Raw genomic sequence first — 19,499 nt, 5'->3', positions numbered from 1 at the left:
AAAAAGTCATACTATAGTATGTCGTCCAAATTATTAAAAAAAGTCATACTATAGCATGTCGTCCAAATTATTTAAAAAAAGTCATACTATAGCATGTCGTCCAAAATATGAAAAAAAGTCATACTATAGCATGTCGTCCAAATTATTTAAAAAAAGTCATACTATAGTATGTCGTCCAAAATTATTAAAAAAAGTCATACTATAGTATGTCGTCCAAATTATTTAAAAAAAGTCATACTATAGTATGTCGTCCAAATTATTAAAAAAAAGTCACTATAGTATGTCGTCCAAATTATTTAAAAAAAGTCACTATAGTATGTCGTCCAAATTATTAAAAAAAGTCATACTATAGCATGTCGTCCAAATTATTAAAAAAAAGTCATACTATAGTATGTCGTCCAAATTATTAAAAAAAGTCATACTATAGTATGTCGTCCAAATTATTTAAAAAAGTCATACTATAGTATGTCGTCCAAAATCTGAAAAAAAAGTCATACTATAGTATGTCGTCCAAATTATTAAAAAAAGTCATACTATAGCATGTCGTCCAAATTATTTAAAAAAAAGTCATACTATAGTATATCGTCCAAATTATTAAAAAAAAGTCATACTATAGCATGTCGTCCAAATTATTTAAAAAAAAGTCATACTATAGTATGTCGTCCAAAATCTGAAAAAAAGTCATACTATAGTATGTCGTCCAAATTATTTAAAAAAAGTCATACTATAGTATGTCGTCCAAATTATTAAAAAAAAGTCATACTATAGTATGTCGTCCAAATTATTAAAAAAAGTCATACTATAGTATGTCGTCCAAATTATTTAAAAAATACTATAGTATCGTCTAAATTATTAAAAAAAGTCATACTATAGTATGTCGTCAAAATTATGAAAAAAAAAGTCATACTATAGTATGTCGTCCAAATTATTAAAAAAAGTCATACTATAGTATGTCGTCCAAATTATTAAAAAAAGTCATACTATAGTATGTCGTCCAAATTATTTAAAAAAGTCATACTATAGTATGTCGTCCAAATTATTAAAAAAAGTCATACTATAGTATGTCGTCCAAATTATTAAAAAAAAGTCATACTATAGTATGTCGTCCAAATTATTTAAAAAAAGTCATACTATAGTATGTCGTCCAAATTATTAAAAAAAAGTCATACTATAGTATGTCGTCCAAATTATTAAAAAAAAGTCATACTATAGCATGTCGTCCAAATTATTAAAAAAAAGTCATACTATAGCATGTCGTCCAAATTATTTAAAAAAGTCATACTATAGTATGTCGTCCAAAATCTACTATAGCATGTCGTCCAAAATATGAAAAAAAAGTCATACTATAGAATGTCGTCCAAATTATTTAAAAAAAGTCATACTATAGTATGTCGTCCAAAATCTGAAAAAAAGTCATACTATAGTATGTCGTCCAAATTATAGTATAGTATGTCGTCCAAATTATTAAAAAGTCATACTATAGTATGTCGTCCAAATGTTTAAAAAAGTCATACTATAGTATGTCGTCCAAAAAAAAAAAAGTCATACTATAGTATGTCGTCCAAATTATTTAAAAAAGTCATAGTATATAGCATACTATAGCGTCCAAAAGCATTCGTCCAAAAAAAAAAAAAGTCATACTATAGCATGTCGTCCAAAATATTAAAAAAAAGTCATACTATAGTATGTCGTCCAAATTATCTGAAAAAAAGTCATACTATAGTATGTCGTCCAAATTATTAAAAAAAAGTCACTATAGTATGTCGTCCAAATTATTAAAAAAAAGTCATACTATAGCATGTCGTCCAAATTATTTAAAAAAAAGTCATACTATAGTATGTCGTCCAAAATATTTAAAAAAAAGTCATACTATAGTATGTCGTCCAAATTATTAAAAAAAAGTCATACTATAGCATGTCGTCCAAAATCTGAAAAAAAAGTCATACTATAGCATGTCGTCCAAATTATTTAAAAAAGTCATACTATAGTATGTCGTCCAAATTATTAAAAAAAAGTCATACTATAGCATGTCGTCCAAATTATTTAAAAAAGTCATACTATAGTATGTCGTCCAAATTATTAAAAAAAAGTCAAATTATTAAAAAAAAACTATAGTCATACTATAGTATGTCGTCCAAATTATTTAAAAAAAGTCATACTATAGTATGTCGTCCAAATTATTAAAAAAAAGTCATACTATAGCATGTCGTCCAAATTATTTAAAAAAAAGTCATACTATAGTATGTCGTCCAAATTATTAAAAAAAAGTCATAAAAAAAATATTAAAAAAGTCATACTATAGCATGTCGTCCAAATTATTAAAAAAAGTCATACTATAGCATGTCGTCCAAATTATTAAAAAAAGTCATACTATAGCATGTCGTCCAAAATTTAAAAAAAGTCATACTATAGCATGTCGTCCAAATTATTAAAAAAAATACTATAGTATGTCGTCCAAAATTATGAAAAAAATAGTCATACTATAGTTGCCTTGCGTGAAGTTCTTTGAAATTGTAGTTAGAAAGGGTGTCTATGAATAAAATATTCTATATATTACATTACATTTAGCTGACGCTTTTATCCAAAGCGACTTACAACACACCGATGGTACACCATTGGGAGCAATTTTAGGGTCCGGTGTCTTGCTCAAGGACACTTAGGCATGTGGACAGGAGGAGCTGGGATCAAACCACCAACCTTCACATTAGTGTGCAACCCACTCTACCGTCTGAGCCACAGCCTCCCGATGTGATTTACATCCAGACAGACAGTACATTGTGGAAACATGTCATGTTTCATACCCGCCCAAGGCCGACTTCACGTGCTTTGTGCTGAGTTTCATCCAGTTTTTGTTGCTGCTGCTGCAGTATTCTCTCCTTCCTCCCGAGCTGCTGCTATTGCGACAATAGAGATGGATGACATGAGCCTTTACCTGCGCACTCTTCCTGAAGAATGCACTGTAGTGTAAATAATAAAAGACGCTACCTCGTATTCACTGAGTAATTTGTTTCTTTCACTCAGCTTGCGTTTGAGCTCCACCTGCAAACAGATGTATTAAACGCGATGCATTATTTCTCTCTCATAAAACCTGAACCCGCAGGTCGAGCCGGTCAGATTTTTTTTTTTATCATGTCAAACGGGAATCATCACTTGTCTCACATTCTCCCCTTCCAGCTGATCTTTGGCCATGTTGCATCTCAGTAGTTCCTGCTTTAGCTGCAGCACGGCATCCTCCTGCACTGCCAGGCGCTGCTGCAGAGCATCCTAATGAGAAGGAGGGGGAAGATCAAAGAAACGTCCAGAGGAGACCTGAATACAGATAAACTGCCTCCACCTGCCACATCGATAGCATCCACCCACTTCAAAACATATTTATGTCCGCGAAGAAATGAAAACTACATTTTGTGTATGATAAAAAAAAACTGCAGAATCTTTACTTTGGAAGGGTGTGGAATTGCAATAGATTGAATTATATCCTTTAATCCGGTTTAATTCACAACCAGTGTACAATGTTAGAGAAAGGGATTTACCTTGATGGCCTGAATGTGGCGCGTCTCCTGTTTGTGTCTCAGGATTTCTCTCTGAGAGCCACACACATGGACACAGAACCATTAGAGAAAAGGGACACTGCTTATGTATATGAAACCCAAGTATATTTACTTTACTGTACCTTGAGGTCAAGGGCTTCCTCCATGCTCTGGTCCAAACGACTGCGGATTAGAACCTTCAAAGGGAAGAGGGTGTAAGCGGGGTAATTAGAGAATAGAAAAATGTCAGATCACATGAGGAGGCAACGGGCCAGCATGACAGCGGGCGGGCAGATCAGAGAGATTCGTTTGTGCTCTCCTGGGGAGCGACGGCTGCAAAAATCGCCACAACAGAAGGGCTGACACGGACACTTCACACATAGAGTGTTGTTTTCTGGAGTTAGCAGAGAGAAGGCACTGTACCAGCTGTGGCTCAGCGTTGGCCCGGCTCTCTCCGATGCCCACCGATCCGTCCTGGTCCTCCTCGGGGAGGGAGCCATGGAGCAACAAGGTCTGAGGACCAAAAACACAGAGAGACACACAGATTGAAGGTCTGTAAAATGTAAATATCCATCCTGATGTATTTCTGTTTGTATTTGTTAATGCATTAGTGCAATTTCATACGTGGCTGCACAACATGCTTTGCGTTGCAGCTAATAAAGTCAGTGAATTGAACACGGTGAAATTGAAATCACATTGAAAAGCCTGTCGGAGTTCACAAAGGCTTCAATGTGTTTGGAAGTGACAGTAATCTGTGTAATTAGTAATAAAGGCCTCTTGTGTAAAATATCTGCAGTTTGTCGACCTGTTGGAGCTGCAACACTAACTTCAGCTGGATATAAGAAATAATCTGTCATTTTATATTACAAAATATATATAAAACCTTTTTTTCCTTATCTTAAGCAGCACGCCACTGCAATTTTCAACATGTTGGCTTGATAAATTACAAAAAATAAACATCAAAAAGGCATAATTTAGAATTAATTATATATATATATTTTAACAATAACTGGATAGATTGATATTGTATACATATAAATAAAGTTCTTGTTTATTTGTCAATGATGGGGGAGGGAACAGCCTTCTGTTGCATAATTGGACGTATTCTTGTTAAGGTATTAAGTGCTGATCTGTGCATACCGTCTGCGTATGAATTATTTTATTGCAAAGATGATGAACATAAAAGAATGTGCTAGAAATAGAAGCATACAACATAGAAAAAAGGAGAAGCAACAATAGATTGACAGCATGTAAAGTATTTCATAACTTACGTACAAGTACGTATATTTTATGAAGTCTTACAAATAAAATTACATAGAATTTACTAATTGTCTGTCATACACAGTTATTCTGACAACCTTTATATTGATTTTACTGTGGTAGGATATTAAATGGTCAGCTTATCAGGAAGTTATAGAAATTCAAAATAGAGAAATATTAAAGTGAGCGAATAGAGATATAGTGAGTTTAACTGGGGAATAAAATGAAATGCTTTAATGTCACAACTGGATTAACCTCATACAATTTATAGTGATGAAACATGTCCTTAACTAATATTTTGAGTCGAGAGAAAATCCGGTGTTAATGACAAAGCTTTGGAGCCTAAGACTTCATCTTTGAACCTTTTTATTTTTTTAATTATTTATTTGATATTTCTGTCATGTTTTTGTTTTTTTTGTATTTATTTGAATCACTCAAAATGTTGCAGAGTACCAGAAGTGTGACACCAGGCTAAAACCTCCCTGTATGAACTGGAGTGTGGGCACCTTCTGTGGAGCTTTTCAAAGCCGCTTTGCAGTTTGTTATTATCACCAGGAGTTACCTGCAGGCGGAACACCATCCTCCTGGCTTCCTGCATCTCCTTCTCCAGCTGTTCCTGGTGGGCATCTAGCTGCTCCTCCCAGGATTTCTCTTCCTCCTGCCCATCGTGCCCGAGGGAGGGACACAACCCGCAGAGAGGCACCTCCTCTGAAAGGAAGATGGGGACATGGAAGCTTTTTTTTTTTTTTTTTTTTTTTTTTGCCATCGCATCGTATCCGGCTGGATGTGCAGCCAACCAACCTGTCACAGATTTCTTCTCTGTCGGCTCAGATTTGTCATCCCAAGGTTCCTCCCGGTTCTCAGACTGATCATGGACTGCTTCTTCTTTAGGGGTGTCAGCGGACTGGGTGATAACATACTCTTCTTTGGGGGAGTGGGCGGGGCTGGGTGAGCTGAGACTGAAACAGATGGTGGGCACAGACAGCAGTGAATGTGTTTGTATCCAGCCAAATGGACGGAAATAAATAAAGCTAGCAACATAAAATGGAGATATAATAACTCCCCCAGGAGAACAAAAATGTCAATTAATCCCATTTGGGCTAAATAATTTGAACCAAATCTCTTTTTGAACACATAATGCCCACAGTAATATAGAGTATTATATATAGATTATTTCAAAGAATACTATTAATAAAACACATGATCGAACAGGTCTGAAACCTGTTTGGAACAGACACAGTGGGAGCAGGAATGCACACAAGTCTGTCATGTTCCCACAGGAAATTCTTCACATAGTTTGCTCCCCCTTTGGCCATGATTTCTAAACATAATGCTGGCATGGCTTCTGAATCGCAGGTTTTCTTACACCTCGGTGAATATAATACATTTCTTTTCTAAGAGCATCTGAAGCGGCCTGAGGTTTAGGCCAGCTGTCATCTTCCCTCTGCTCTGTTTGTAGAAATGGGATACAGCTTCTGTGACCCGCGACCTATGGCATTATGCATGGTGGGGGATTCTTATTTTTTACCGTCTGTGTGCGTGTGAAAACAAGCCTGTGACGGCAGAAACAGATCTAAACTCTTGTGCTAGCAAAGCATCGCAAGTCATCACCCTACTACTAAAGCTGAAGAACCAAGCAGGACCTGACTGTGGGACAAAACTGTGTTTAGAAACCAGAGAATGTCCCGAGGGATTGCTTTTGCACACTCGAACACGCTCTTCCCATCACATGCATGTGGAGCGAGTTTTAGGTTGGAGCCAATTTTCTGCGAATCTAGTAGCATTACTCAGCACAAGCTCATATCACAACCGACAGCAAACAGTCGCGTCATTAGTCGCCAGCGTTGGGAAGGTTGCGTTTAAAATGTAATAGGTGACAACGGAGCACCTTCTATGTTTTCTTTGCTCACAATCTTGTATTTATTGGCCTCATTCTTAAATTCTGTAAAATCCTCACTGTAAGAACTACGGACTGTAAATTCTGTGAATCTAAACAGTATGACCCGTTTACTGTTTTCTTATTCAATTTTGTTGGCCTACATCTTATCTACGAAGAATGAGGGTTTTCTGATGTTATTCGAGGCAGTGACACAATTGACAATTGGCAAGATGGACGCAAAATAATAAAAATTTCTATTACGCAGATTTAAAACTATTACCTCCATTATTCTGACATTTTATTTTCGAAATATAATGTTAACTTTCTGAAAAATACATCACATTTGAATGAAATTTCAAAAAAATAAACCCGCAGCACACCGTCCAGATTAATGTTTGGCCTTTCAAAGGAAAGAGTTTGGACACCTCTGGGTTACAGATTACTGACATGCTAAATGCTAATGTGAGTTCAAACATGCTGACGGAAACAGTTTTGAGCAAGTTATGCTAACATTTGCAAAACAAAACAACCCAAAAAAACAAACCTCTCTGGCTAATATGAATGTTTTGCAAGTCATAAACAAAAAGCTCCAGACAGAGTGTAATTTTTTTTCCTGATGATGGAGCTTGATAAAAAAAAGTTTAATTTTTTTTAATTTTTTTAATTTTATAGTACTCTATTAATCCCCGAGGGGAAATTTCTTCTTAGAGGATCACCCCAGCTTCTGCAAATCAATGTTAAAGGGGACAAATTTCATGATAATCCGTAATTTCTTTTTTTTTTTTTAAAGCACACAAACATCAAACTGATGACGATATGGGAAAAGTCAGAGGATCACCAAAGACATCAGGGTTCATAGTCTGGGCGCATGGCAGTTTATCCAGTAGATGTTGAGCTATTTAAGTGGTTTAAGCCATACTTCGGCTTGCATACCGCTAACATTGCTAAAAACCCTTGAAAACAGTCCACATTCACCGTGCTGAGTAACATCTAATAGTTCAGTCTTCCCATCTCCTTAGAAAGGACCAGGTCACATGAACAAACACAAACTGAGTGTCTTATCAGATGTTGCTGTAATTACCACGACGTGTTTATCCGAAAGGGATCAAAGATGCACCCTCCTCCTACTCATTATTGCACATGATGACATTACCAGGCAACCCTCTATCATTGTCTCAGGGAGTGGTTCAATAAACTCCATTTCAGATGCTCACTGCTGATCTGTTGCACCAAGAGATCGTATTCCTACAGATAGATTTGGAACATATAGGTTAAACCAAAGATTAAACCAGATTTATCTTGTGGTCCAATGGAAGAGTCCCGCCATCCTGTCTGGAAACCATTGGATTAAAAAAGAGTAAATTATCAAGTAATTTAGTCTCACCTCACCTCCCTATAACAGCAAAAATGCTGCTTATTGATGCATCTGTATTAATGATCCAATTAGGCCATAAATAATAATAAAAAATATCAGTCATAAGGCTTTAACTTTTTATACTCAGATTTTGTGGAATATGTTTAAGAATCTGGGAATATATATTAACCAGTTAGCAGACTGTTATTTAGCAGATAATTTTAAAGGACTGGTTAAATATAGACACCTATATTTGGCTTGTCTGAAATCAAGGAAACGAAGGTGGATTTTTAAGCTGCAGTATGTTCACAAGTCTAAAAATAATGTGTTTCTTGTTCTGCTGTCACTTAAAATGTGTATTTGTTTTTATTTGTTTCATGAGATGGGATAACCTGTAATGGCAAGTTAGACAGTGGTTGCTAGGCAATAGCAGCTCAGCTCACACAGACACAGAGGGACACACCCACACCTACTGCACCGTAGACACCGAACAATAACCTGCACAGTTTGCGTCTCATAGTCATGATGTGGGGATGAAAAGCATTTCTAAGGCTAACCTTGAGTCACACATGCTTACCAAGTGACTACAGGGATGTAAAGTCCTCTGAATTTTAGGCCTGATGCACAATAGCATGTCCGCAGGCAAAAATATCAGCGTGGGTGGAGATGATGTTAAAATAAGAATTGAAGAAGCATCTCTTACCATTTCATCTGTTTGGCTCCCATGCTGGTGCTCACAGGCTTTAACCTCCCATACAGTCGGAGCCCCGTATTTGGGTGATGCCCCGCTTCTCAGTCAGGACCCATAGACCCATAGACACAGAGAGGCAGCACAGGGAGGGGAGCAGCCAGAGAAAACAGCAACCGGAGGAGGCTCCACGTCGCACACTGTGTTCAATCAGAGATAACAGCACACTCTCTAAAACATCCAGCTCTAAATCTGAATTAAAAAGCCCCAAAACCCTTCCCCCTGAATCCTACCGAGGCTCAGTCCTGGCTGGCAGAGATAGAGGGAGAGAGAGAGCTTAGCAGCACCAGTGACTCAAGTCTGCCTGCTTTCTCATTGCACTCGCCTGGTGCTTGAGCTCACCAGCTCCTGTTCACGAACACAATGTTTTTTTGTTCTTTGATGACAGGAACTGATGCAGCCCTTGTGCATCTTTTTCACCCTTTTTGTGTTATCCTCTGCTGGCCTTTTTTTGCATTTACTCCCTCTCTCCCTCCCTCCCTCCCTCCCTCTCTTTCTGCCAGGTCGAACAAGCCTTGTATCAGCCTTTCCTTCTCTCAGTGAGCACGGATGTCAGACATGGCTCTGTCTGGGTGTGTTTACCCTCCCCCCCTCCGTCTCACTCAGTCCTCCTCCTTCCTCTCCCCACTGCTCCCTCCTCTCACAGGGAGGAGGGAGGAGGAGGAGGAGGAGGAAGAGGAGGAGGAGGAGGAGAAGGAGGAGGGGGAGGGGGAGGAGGAGGAGGAGGAGGAGGAGGAGGAAGAGGGAGAGGGAGATTTTCTCCTTCTGTCTCCCTTCTCTTTGCTTTTTGAGTACTGCATGTCACTGCAGCTAAAATAATAACTAACATTGGATAAAAAAGAAAGAAAGAAAGGAAAGTCTGAAGTCTTTTGTTTACTGACTAAATCACAACATGCAAAAAACAGAGAGGTTAAAAACATATTTACACAGGCCCCTATAGAGAGAAAATGGTATTTATAGGCTGAATACATCAACCTACAATTACAGCTCTTTTCACATGCTTCATGAAGTGGACAGCATTTTTACTGCAATTGTGACAAGGCCAAAACAATACAGCAAAACATCCAAGCCATCAGATTAAACCAAAATGCAAAAAGAACCCGTTTTATAATTTTAACAGCAGACAATACAGACAAAAATATTTTCCTCCAACATGTGCTGTTAGTGTTCAGGAACTCCTTTTAAAGGCGTTCTGCCTGCACAAGCTGTCATTAAGCTGTCGGTGTCATCAGCAAAAATGTGAAGTGGGTCTCCACGTGGCAGCTCGCAGTTCTGCCCAGAACAAAATGACAGTGTCTTCAATTCTGCATGAGCACCATCGACGCCTGCTGCAATGAGCCACTTTAAAGTGGAGCCATGAATATGTATGTAAACCAGCAGACTAATGCAGCATCAGACTGATGCAGAGAAAACTGCCGAGGTGGAGGACAGTTGTGTGTTTAAGGACAACTATTTCAATTTGACCAATAGCATAAGTGAAAATGTTAAAATCTGAAAAAGAAATATTGAGAATATTTTGTAAACTAAAGAATCCACATCACATATCAATGTATTCCTAGACTGGGAATACGTTAATGCATACCTTTAAATTTAACGCTTTAGTAGCTTTATTATAACCTCTAATTCCAGTATTTATTACCCAGCATTAAAGTCAAAATTGGATTTAGGATAGGTTTAAGTCTTAAAACAGTACTCACATCCCAAATACACACTGAAACATTTCCTGTGATTCCTCCTGTCCATCTACACCATGAAAACATCCTTTGCTAATTCGATTCCATTAAAAGATCCGGGAACAAAATCCAGACTTCTCCATTAAGCTACAGCTAATATGAGGCTGCAGTAGGAGGCGGTGCACTAAACTGGGTATTTTTCCTTCTCAATCAAGACTTGAGACTTGCTATTAAATCAAATAATCATTTCTCACACTTTTACATTTGGTTTTGATGCCTTTTGTGTTTTAAACACAAGGTGTAAAGGCCTCTGAAGTGCCTTGTCTCTTTTTTGTGCTGTTCCTCAGATGAGAAACGATGTCATTTCGACCCAAAAGGAGGAAATTGCTGCTTCAATGACAAGATACCGACCTGATTTGTCACCCGTTTAAGCCTAATATTTTTCATTAAATCAGGGCTATGGATTCTGTCATAAATTCTAGAGATATAGAGGGTATATTTTGACAGCTTGTGCGAACAGCAAGAACAATTACAGTGACCAGTTTTTGTCAAAATACAGTGCATCCGGAAAGTATTCACAGCGCTTCACTTTTTTCACATTTTGTTATGTTACAGCCTTATTCAAAAATTGATTCAATTCATTTTTTTCCTCAAAATTCTACGCACAAATTTTTTGTTGTTGAAATTTTTGCAAATCTATTAAAAATAAAAAATGAAAAAAAAAAAAAAAAAGAAATACAAAAAATCACATGTACATAAGTATTCACAGTCTTTGCCATGACACTCAAAATTGAGCTCAGGTGCATCCTGTTTCCACTGATCATCTTTCAGATGTTTCTACAACTTGATTGGAGTCCACCTGTGGTAAATTCAGTTGATTGGACATGATTTGGAAAGACACACACCGTCTATATAAGGTCCCACAGTTGACAGTGCATGTCAGAGCACAAACCAAGCCATGAAGTCCAAAGAATTGTCTGTAGACCTCCGAGACAGGATTGTATCGAGGCACAGATCTGGGGAAGGGTACAGAAAAATGTCTGCAGCATTGAAGGTCCCAATGAGCACAGTGTCCTCCATCATCTGTAAATGGAAGAAGTTTGGAACCACCAGGACTCTTCCTAGAGTCGGCCGCCCGGCCAAACTGAGCGATCGGGGGAGAAGGGCCTTAGTCAGGGAGGTGACCAAGAACCCGATGGTCACTCTGACAGAGCTCCAACGTTGCTCTGTGAAGAGAGGAGAACCTTCCAGAAGGACAACCATCTCTGCAGCACTCCACCAAGCAGCCTGTATGGTAGAGTGGCCAGACGGAAGCCACTCCTCAGTAAAAGGCTCATGACAGCCCACCTGGAGTTTACCAAAAGACACCTGAAGGACTCTCAGACCATGAGAAACAAAGAGTTCAATCTTTGTTTCATCAGACCAGAGAATTTTGTTTCTCATGTTCTGAGAGTCCTTCATGTGCCTTTGGGAAACGTTTTTCACATTATCATTATGGGGTATTGTGTGTAGAATTTTGAGGAAAAAAATGAATTGAATCCATTTTGGAATAAGGCTGTAACATAACAAAATGTGGAAAAAGTGAAGCGCTGTGAATACTTTCTGGATGCACTGTACAGGCAGGCATGTGAATATGATTTTAAGATAAATCACAAATCTCAGCCTGTTTGTATATCATCACAACATTAATATTCATCAGTATTTAAATACAGGATTATTTAGACAAACTCATATTACTCAAAATTGTTGCACAACTAATAATACTCACCAATTAAACCAAACACTTGTAATCCATATTGACAGTGAGGATAGAAAAAACCACAGAGAATCACTCGGATGGAAAGATTATGGGAGCTTCAGATGTGTTAACTCCTGACAGGGATTCAGCTGATGGCTCAAAACATGCAAACACAAAGACTCACAGAAATGTGGCTTAACAAATCCTGCCAGGAAAGTAAATCAAAGACATGCAGCATGCCAGTGATGGGGAGTAACTACACTGCTAAATTTTTTTTTATAAAGAAATCACTTAAACAACACAATGTAACTCCAAGTCAATCACACTTCTGAGAAATCAACCTGTCCAGTTAGGAAGCAACACTGATTGTGAATAAATTTCACCTGCAAATGGAACAGACAACAGGTGGAAATGAGAGGCAAATATTATGTGTAGCCTCTCATCTGCCGTACTGAACAGACACACCACGGTGGTTGGCCATGGCGTCAGATAAGACGGAGATATTCAAAAAGGGGTTATCAGGAACCGGTGTGAACCAACTGTGTGAACCCTGTTGACAGATCTGTCATCACTGAGCATAGAGTCCACCTGACTGTCAACTTGTTTTGAGGTTCTGGGAACATTTTTCCTTCACTGCAGTCATTTGTGATTTACATACTTATGATTTGTTTTGGTTGCTCTGCTGTAAAATCAAAACCTTCCCATTTGAAATCAAATTGTATTGAAAAACGTTTAATATAAGTTTGACAGGAATTAGTGTTAGTTTGAAGGTTTACACCGACTCTTCCATTCATTTTTTTTTAAGTTCAGCTTTGTAGTGCAGTTTACAACGTTTGTTAGAAAACTAATCCATTGTAATAAGTTACATTACTTTGATTAGGTAATGAAAATTCTTACATTACTTATTACATTTTTAACTGGGTAACTATTTATTTATAATCTTACGAACCCTGCCAAATGCCCATCCACCTTTTTTGATGGCGTTAGGTAAGTATTAAACAGCTAAACTTATAGTGGTTCTGTCCATTGGAAAGAAAAACAACTGAGTATTGTTTGTAATGCGTAAGAAGAGGCATGAACGTCACGCAGACAGATTACGCTGATAGTAGTTTGGCAAAGTTAGTGGCCTTTTGAAAACTGTCTCCCGAAACATAAACTTGTTTCTGTTTCTTTCTTCCTCTCAGTATCTGTTTTTGCTTCAATATTAAAAAGACAAGGACAAACTGTGGTATCGAACGGGCCGACGACGAAGATTTGGGCGGCCCAGCTGTGACTGAGGGAATTGGGGGAAACAAAGGGTTTTTAACAGGGACTCTTCTTTTCATGTATGGGTGATCTACTAGCAGTGACTTTGCCGTTCAAAGTGTGATTGGAAAGTCATTCCATCGCTGCGGAGGCAGGAGGTGAGAAGAGCGGCTGCCACAGAGACAACATGCAGTCGGCCAATTTGTAAATCAAATGAGTTGCTAAAATAGAACAGATTGTTTGCACGGTCACTATGGATTCAGATTATTATGCCTGCTGTATGAAACAAAAGTTATCTGTGTTTTTCTTTTTGTATTTCAATGACCTTCAAACAGATATGCGTAAAGCGCCACAGACTCATACCATTTTTTTCCCCGGATAACGCATCTTTTTTTGTTGGCAGATGCAATTTAAAGAAGAAAGAAATAAAGAAGTCTATTGGCTGTTCGGGATATTTTTGTTTGGGAGAAAACCCTGGAGCAAAGATAATTCAAAATAAGTCCCTGCTTTTATATATCATGTATTGTCCAAAATATTTGCATATCAAATAGCTGCCTGAAGATGGTCGAGCACTCAGAATAACCCTCAAAATGTGTTTTCTTCACAACAAATGAACTGAACTTGAAGGGCCTCTTCGGAATTAGAATCATATTACACAAGTGGAGACAAACAAATAAGGCTAAGCAAAAACTAAGAAAGAGCATTTGTCAAAGGGATTCAAGCTGTTTGTTCAGGTAAAATGCAGAACACAACTCTACCAATTAAAAACACCGAGGCATAAAGCTGATACACACTTATCTAAAACACGATGATATGTAAACTCCCAACAGTCCCTTTAACTGGAGCACAAAATCATTTCATCAGCTCCATACATGAAACCAGTAGAGTACTTAATGGAACCTTTAATTAGGCTTCCTACTTAATTGAAAGCTGCTTTCTCTTCATCATAATGTGCCTTTGAAATATCCATAACTGTCAGGGTATTCTAAATAGGCCAAGCCTAATTTGTTTGCACAAAGTGGTCCATGGTGGGAAGATGAATTACCATAGGTGTTGTTGTTCTGAATTTGTACCCTCATGGTTGAAATGCACTTATTGTAAGTCGCTTTGGATAAAAGCGTCAGCTAAAAGAAATGTAATGTAATGTTTTACATTGGTGCCGAGTCCTCTGGATGCTCCCAGATTTCATTGCATTCCTGTGTATCTCTCTGAGGACTTTACACCAGTGTAAATAGCTGTTACTCTATTTATAGGGTCCGATATAAGACAGGACAGGACGTGTCTAGCTCTGCACATGTGAATCACGTGGGACGGACACATCTAGAGACAGGAAGTGAGACAGTTTGGTCTCAGTGGAGCTTTCCCGTGTGTTGAAGTCTCAACACAACTCTCAAGTGATCCCAAAGTGATGTCATGACCTTGACAAGGTCTAATAACACTGACAAGGTCTAATAACACTGACAATTCAATGTTTATTTAAAGATATGCCGACGCACCTTTTAAGATATATAGAGCTCCTAATAGCCGTCATGTTCATGCCAAAAGACAGCTTCATCCTACAAAACGTCACAGAAACAAAGTTAGCGAACACGTGGATACTTACTCATCTAGCAGAAAAACAAAGCACCGACGTCGTGCTTATTTGTCCTCTTTTTCTTGTTCTTTCTTGACAGATGTTGTATTCTGGTCTGTTCAGTTTGCCTTTTACAGATAAATATCACTTATGTTTTGGTTTCTTGGTCCAGCAGTCTGGGGTGTTGACTCGCTGCAGCCCTTCAAAATAATGACTTATTGTAATTAAAAATAAATAAATATATAAATCGTTTTAACTGTTCAATTTAGAAAAAAATAAAATAAAAAAAAAACTATTTACCGCAATGTCTAATTTTGCCAATACAGTTGAATGTTCACATCTACACACGAACTACACTCTGCAGCGGCTCACAGCTTCGACCACGATGATTGGCGGACCGTTGACCAATCGTTTGTCCCAGAGCTCAGTGACGTCTCCAGTACGACAACAGAGCGGAAGTTACCGGCAGAAGCTGTAAAGCTGTGTTTTTACCTTCTTGAATGCTGCTCGTTTTTGACAGGTACAGTTTTTGTGCACGTTTACGAAATGGTTGTGAACGTGTAGTAGAGCAGGACAGGTGCGTGTGCGCGTGTGTGCGTGTGTGTGTGTGTGGTTTGGACGAGCTGCAAGGAATACATTTTATAGCAGGCTAGGCTAACAGGTCACGCTGAGTGTTCCGGTAATATATATATATATTAAAATATATAAAAAATACTCTGTTTGTTTCCACAACTTTTATATCTTGGGTTGGTCTGTCCGTGACTTACTTGTGTTTCGTTCAAGGGGCCGTCATGTCGAAGCAGCCGATGGGGAAGACGACGCTGCTGCGGAATGTGATCCGACACACAGACGCACACAACAAGGTGCGTTTGGTTCACATCCTTTTTATTATTATTATTATTATTATTATTATTATTATTATTATTATTTTATATAGTATTTGCTCATTTAAAATTGCACTTAAAGTGCAATTTTGAGGTATTGTCCTCGATTATGTCCCCTTTTTTTCGTCTCCAGTACATTTTTTTTTAGAGGGAACTATTCTTTTTATTGCACCTTATTTGTCAGATAGTAGTTTTGCAAAATAGTCTTCTGGTGAGTAAAACTAAGGCATTAGTAGAGACCTACCAGATAGTGAGAGAGAGAGAGAGCACTCTTATCAAATTCAGTCTGTGGCCGCTTCCACCGTCCTGAGATAAAAAAAAAAAAAAAGTGATCATGTAAAAATAGGTGGAAACACCTGTGCACCCTTTCAACAGGTTAATTCAACCGCTGAGAGGTCCTGAAGAAATGTTATTTTAATTTGTTCAGAGGTAATTATTCTTGGATTTCAGTGGCTCTGTCGTTTATCACTGTCAGCGGCCATTCTGCACGATAAAATACTTCTATTCTTGAAGCCAATAATACATTTTGCTGATGGGCGGGGCGAGAGTGTTTTTACGAACTGGCCTTTCCGAGTATTTCTTCTTCTACCGCTGAACCTCATGTAGTGTAACGCAACAGTCCTGCAATAAATTCTACCTGCATGAAGGTTTAGCGTTTAGTTTTTAAAAGTGTTTTAGTGGGCTGTTGATCCAGCTTTACGGTGGTTTTTTTTCAGACTTTAGCTTGTGTTACACTTGAACTGGCTCCTGAGTGGGCAACAAGTCAACACTATTGATTCATTGTTTGTTCCTAAGCCTAAGATGATGCCTTCGGTTTTTGTTACGTGGTTTACTTCTTATCCTGATACTTGACAAGCTGGAGCACAGAGGTAACAATGGCCAAGTTTTTTTGAGCTTGAATAAGTTGCACAGAGGTGATGTTTTAATAGATGAAAGCTCAAAGACGTTTTATCCCAGAGAAGACCTTGTTAATGGTTGTTAATTCTTATATTAAGCAGCCGAGGGAATGTTTACACGCTGATTAGAAGTTTTTTTTGTTTTAGCAGCTGTGTATATTTAACCTCTGGAAATATTTTAATACTGTTTACATGAAGGCGTGTTTTGGCAGCACTTCATGTACATGTTGTTGTTGACCAACTGCAGATCCAGGAAGAGACGGAGATGTGGAAAATGCGAGACTGGGAGGTCCAAACGTCGCACCACAAACACTTCCCAGATACCGAGTGTGTGAGGTAGGAGCATTGGAAGTCCCAGTTTAATTTGAGCCGCCGAACTACAAGTGACGCCGACGCTCATCTGAGTGTTTCATAATGAGTTCAGAGAGCTGTTACTGTATATTGGCTTTCTGATTTATTGGTAATGCTCGTTTTCCAGAAGACACATGCACTGCGATCGAGTGCCGGATCAATTCAGAGAAGAGAGTAGAAGCAGGGTCTCGGAGCACGACGACAGAGACGCTCGATGCTGGACTCGCAAACACTATGAATTTGAGTCCAAGGATCCTGACAGGTACATACACAACTAAATCTTTTTTTGGTGCTTTTCTTACAGCGAACTTTGTTAATGAGATGGTTTCATTATTTGTATTCTTTCTATTTATTTATCCATTCATGCTCATGTCCCCACACTGTAATGTAAACGTAGGAGAGTTTGGCAAGACTGACACATCTTTATCATCTCATGTCTGCTCATCACAGATGGGGACACAGCGGCTTCAAGGAGCTCTATCCTGAGGAGTTTGAAAGTGACGGGTAAGCAAAAATACAGCACGGAGCAAGATGATGAGCAAAACAAATCTTAAAGGAGCACTCCAGGGATTTAGAAGTGTCCTTCTATAAAGCTGGTAGTCGAACATTAAAAAATTAAATTGAAATCTGGATCCCACCTTTCTCATATGGCAGTTTGATAGCATCTTTTTATGCCACATTTCCATCTATCAAAGTTATCATAAGAGATGATTGATTTTCTTTACACTGATCTCAAAGTGTAAAATCAATGGATTGCTGCAATGAGACATAAAAAAAAATCCTACTGGTGCTGGTGCCTTACCCACATTTTATGTGTATTTTTTTTTTTTAGGGAAAAAACAAGAGCTACAAAGAAGATTGGGCGCCACAAAATGAAAAAGTCAAAGTTTGACACAGAGGCGTGCTTATTGAAGCGATCCAAAAAGTCCTCTCGAAAGAAGAAAAAGAAGAAGAAGAAAGATGAGGAAGAAAAGCATAAGAAAGCAGAGTCCTCGAGCAGCGATAGCAGCAGCGACGATAGCAGCAGCGACGACAGCAGCGCAACCAAAGACAAGCAGAGAAAAAGTACTAAAAGTCCACATAAAACCAAGAAAATGGCCAAATCCAGAGGTGGAGGTGAGGACAGCATCTCGGGGGACAGTAATGATGAGGTAAAAAGAGAGAGACGGACTCGCAGTCACAAAAAGCGAAAGCGGGACTCCCGCAAAGACTCTGACTCAAAAAAGAAGAGGAGGAAAAACTGGAAAGCAGCTGGCGAGAAGAGATCAGACGACAGTTCAGCGGACTGAGATGTGAGCAGATGCACAGCTCAGCCAACAACCAGGAAAACTACTCCAGGTTCCTTTGTTCGTCTGCAGCTGCACAGAGGACTTTTCTCCGCACGGCTAGTCTGTGTTGTACTTTGTTCGACATCAACAAACCTGTGCTGTCATCTCTCCGTGGGCGTTCTGCGTAGCAATATCTCATCAGAGGCTGGCGTACAGCAGTACAGTCAGCAGGCAGCATGAAGAGGGATGGGGGGGATTTTCACCACCTGCTTCATCAGAGCTGCAGGCTCATTGATTGATTGATCGATCGTCGGCTCTCAGACTGTCTGACTCACGTGGAGACCTTCTGTCCTGAAACGACCAGTATTTGTTTGTTTTTTTAACAGAAAAAGACTCAATTTATGCAATTTTACTCATCAGTAATGACAGAATGTACATTTGCTTTTAATAATGTTTTTAACACATTGCCATAGATGAAAAATAAAACTTTTTTTTAAAATATTTTTCCTTGCCTGACAGCACCAATATTTTTTTAAACTTTCAGGAAGTTGAGGGGAGGATGGGGTCAAGATCAGGGATGGGTATTTGTAATTTTCTTTTTCTTTTTTGGAAGAGATAAATCTATACTTGGTTTCATCCTAGAGTAGCAATATAGTAATAAAGAAAGAACTGTACCTTTATGAACAACGTGTGCTGTGATTCATAAAGATACATTTGACCTTACTCAGAAGTCGCCATTTCTAATTGGGCCTTTGAGGTTTATTAATGTGCACATTGGTGGTGCAGATTACAAGTTCTAGTAGGATTTAAATTGCCGTTCCTATTACACAAGTTGTAGAAATTAAATGGTTAAATATTGTGAGAGGGCACTGCAGTTTTTCTTTAAGTAAAAATAAAATGATGACTTTTTAAAGTTGACCGTTAGTGTCCGTCATCTCCATAATTTCCACATAGTCCTTATTTCTCTGTCCCATAGAGCTCCACTAATAGAACAAAACTAAAACACCAAAACTAAAACATCTTCCTTCCTTAAAATGATCATAGAACATTTGATTTTGACTTGATCTCGCATACTGCACATTGTGAAACAGAAAACCACCGAT

The 19,499-nt window shown here is 38.4% G+C and overlaps 2 protein-coding genes across 4 annotated transcripts; one reads left to right on the top strand and one right to left on the bottom strand.

The window, feature by feature from the left end:
* Positions 1 to 2,780: 2,780 nt before the first annotated feature.
* Positions 2,781 to 9,324, bottom strand: LOC138628972 (dixin-A-like). 2 transcript variants are annotated; one of them, XM_069712398.1, is made up of 10 exons: positions 9,002 to 9,321; positions 8,724 to 8,908; positions 5,589 to 5,746; positions 5,350 to 5,495; positions 3,951 to 4,040; positions 3,671 to 3,724; positions 3,531 to 3,581; positions 3,160 to 3,264; positions 2,986 to 3,039; positions 2,781 to 2,894 (listed from the first exon to the last, which is right to left on the bottom strand). In XM_069712398.1, exons 2-10 carry the CDS (start codon positions 8,744 to 8,746, stop codon positions 2,796 to 2,798), a joined length of 780 nt encoding a protein of 259 aa, XP_069568499.1. In that variant the 5' UTR covers positions 8,747 to 8,908; positions 9,002 to 9,321; the 3' UTR covers positions 2,781 to 2,795. The 2 variants fall into 2 exon arrangements, with proteins under 2 accessions (XP_069568499.1, XP_069568500.1); XM_069712399.1 differs by having other exon boundaries at positions 2,781 to 2,891; positions 8,724 to 9,324.
* Positions 9,325 to 15,449: 6,125 nt separating this feature from the next.
* Positions 15,450 to 18,889, top strand: nkapd1 (NKAP domain containing 1). 2 transcript variants are annotated; one of them, XM_069712396.1, is made up of 6 exons: positions 15,450 to 15,517; positions 15,781 to 15,860; positions 17,025 to 17,113; positions 17,256 to 17,390; positions 17,579 to 17,632; positions 17,961 to 18,889. In XM_069712396.1, the coding sequence occupies exons 2-6, from the start codon at positions 15,789 to 15,791 to the stop codon at positions 18,415 to 18,417; spliced, it is 807 nt and encodes a 268-aa protein (XP_069568497.1). In that variant the 5' UTR covers positions 15,450 to 15,517; positions 15,781 to 15,788; the 3' UTR covers positions 18,418 to 18,889. The 2 variants fall into 2 exon arrangements, with proteins under 2 accessions (XP_069568497.1, XP_069568498.1); XM_069712397.1 differs by lacking the exon at positions 15,450 to 15,517 and adding an exon at positions 15,599 to 15,676.
* Positions 18,890 to 19,499: the final 610 nt, after the last annotated feature.

Source organism: Brachyistius frenatus, unplaced genomic scaffold, assembly GCF_029030835.1.
Source record: "Brachyistius frenatus isolate BFR_SWC_R1_liver_20210118 unplaced genomic scaffold, ASM2903083v1 Contig_109, whole genome shotgun sequence".
In the NCBI taxonomy this organism is placed as follows: Eukaryota; Metazoa; Chordata; class Actinopteri; family Embiotocidae; genus Brachyistius; species Brachyistius frenatus.
Note: the sequence above shows the minus strand (reverse complement) of the source record. Positions and strands in the feature narration are given on the sequence as shown.

Excerpts from the sequence above, each read along its gene's own strand:
- LOC138628972 (XM_069712398.1), bottom strand. The coding sequence starts at position 8,746 with ATGGGAGCCAAACAGATGAAATG. Across the intron at positions 5,496-5,588 it reads AGAGAAGAAATCTGTGACAG|AGGAGGTGCCTCTCTGCGGG; the intron begins GTTGGTTGGCTG and ends TCTTCCTTTCAG. Across the intron at positions 3,582-3,670 it reads AGGAAGCCCTTGACCTCAAG|AGAGAAATCCTGAGACACAA; the intron begins GTACAGTAAAGT and ends TGTGGCTCTCAG.
- nkapd1 (XM_069712396.1), top strand. The coding sequence starts at position 15,789 with ATGTCGAAGCAGCCGATGGGGAAGACGACGCTGCTGCGGAATGTGATC. Across the intron at positions 17,114-17,255 it reads CCAGATACCGAGTGTGTGAG|AAGACACATGCACTGCGATC; the intron begins GTAGGAGCATTG and ends CTCGTTTTCCAG. Across the intron at positions 17,633-17,960 it reads GAGGAGTTTGAAAGTGACGG|GGAAAAAACAAGAGCTACAA; the intron begins GTAAGCAAAAAT and ends TTTTTTTTTTAG.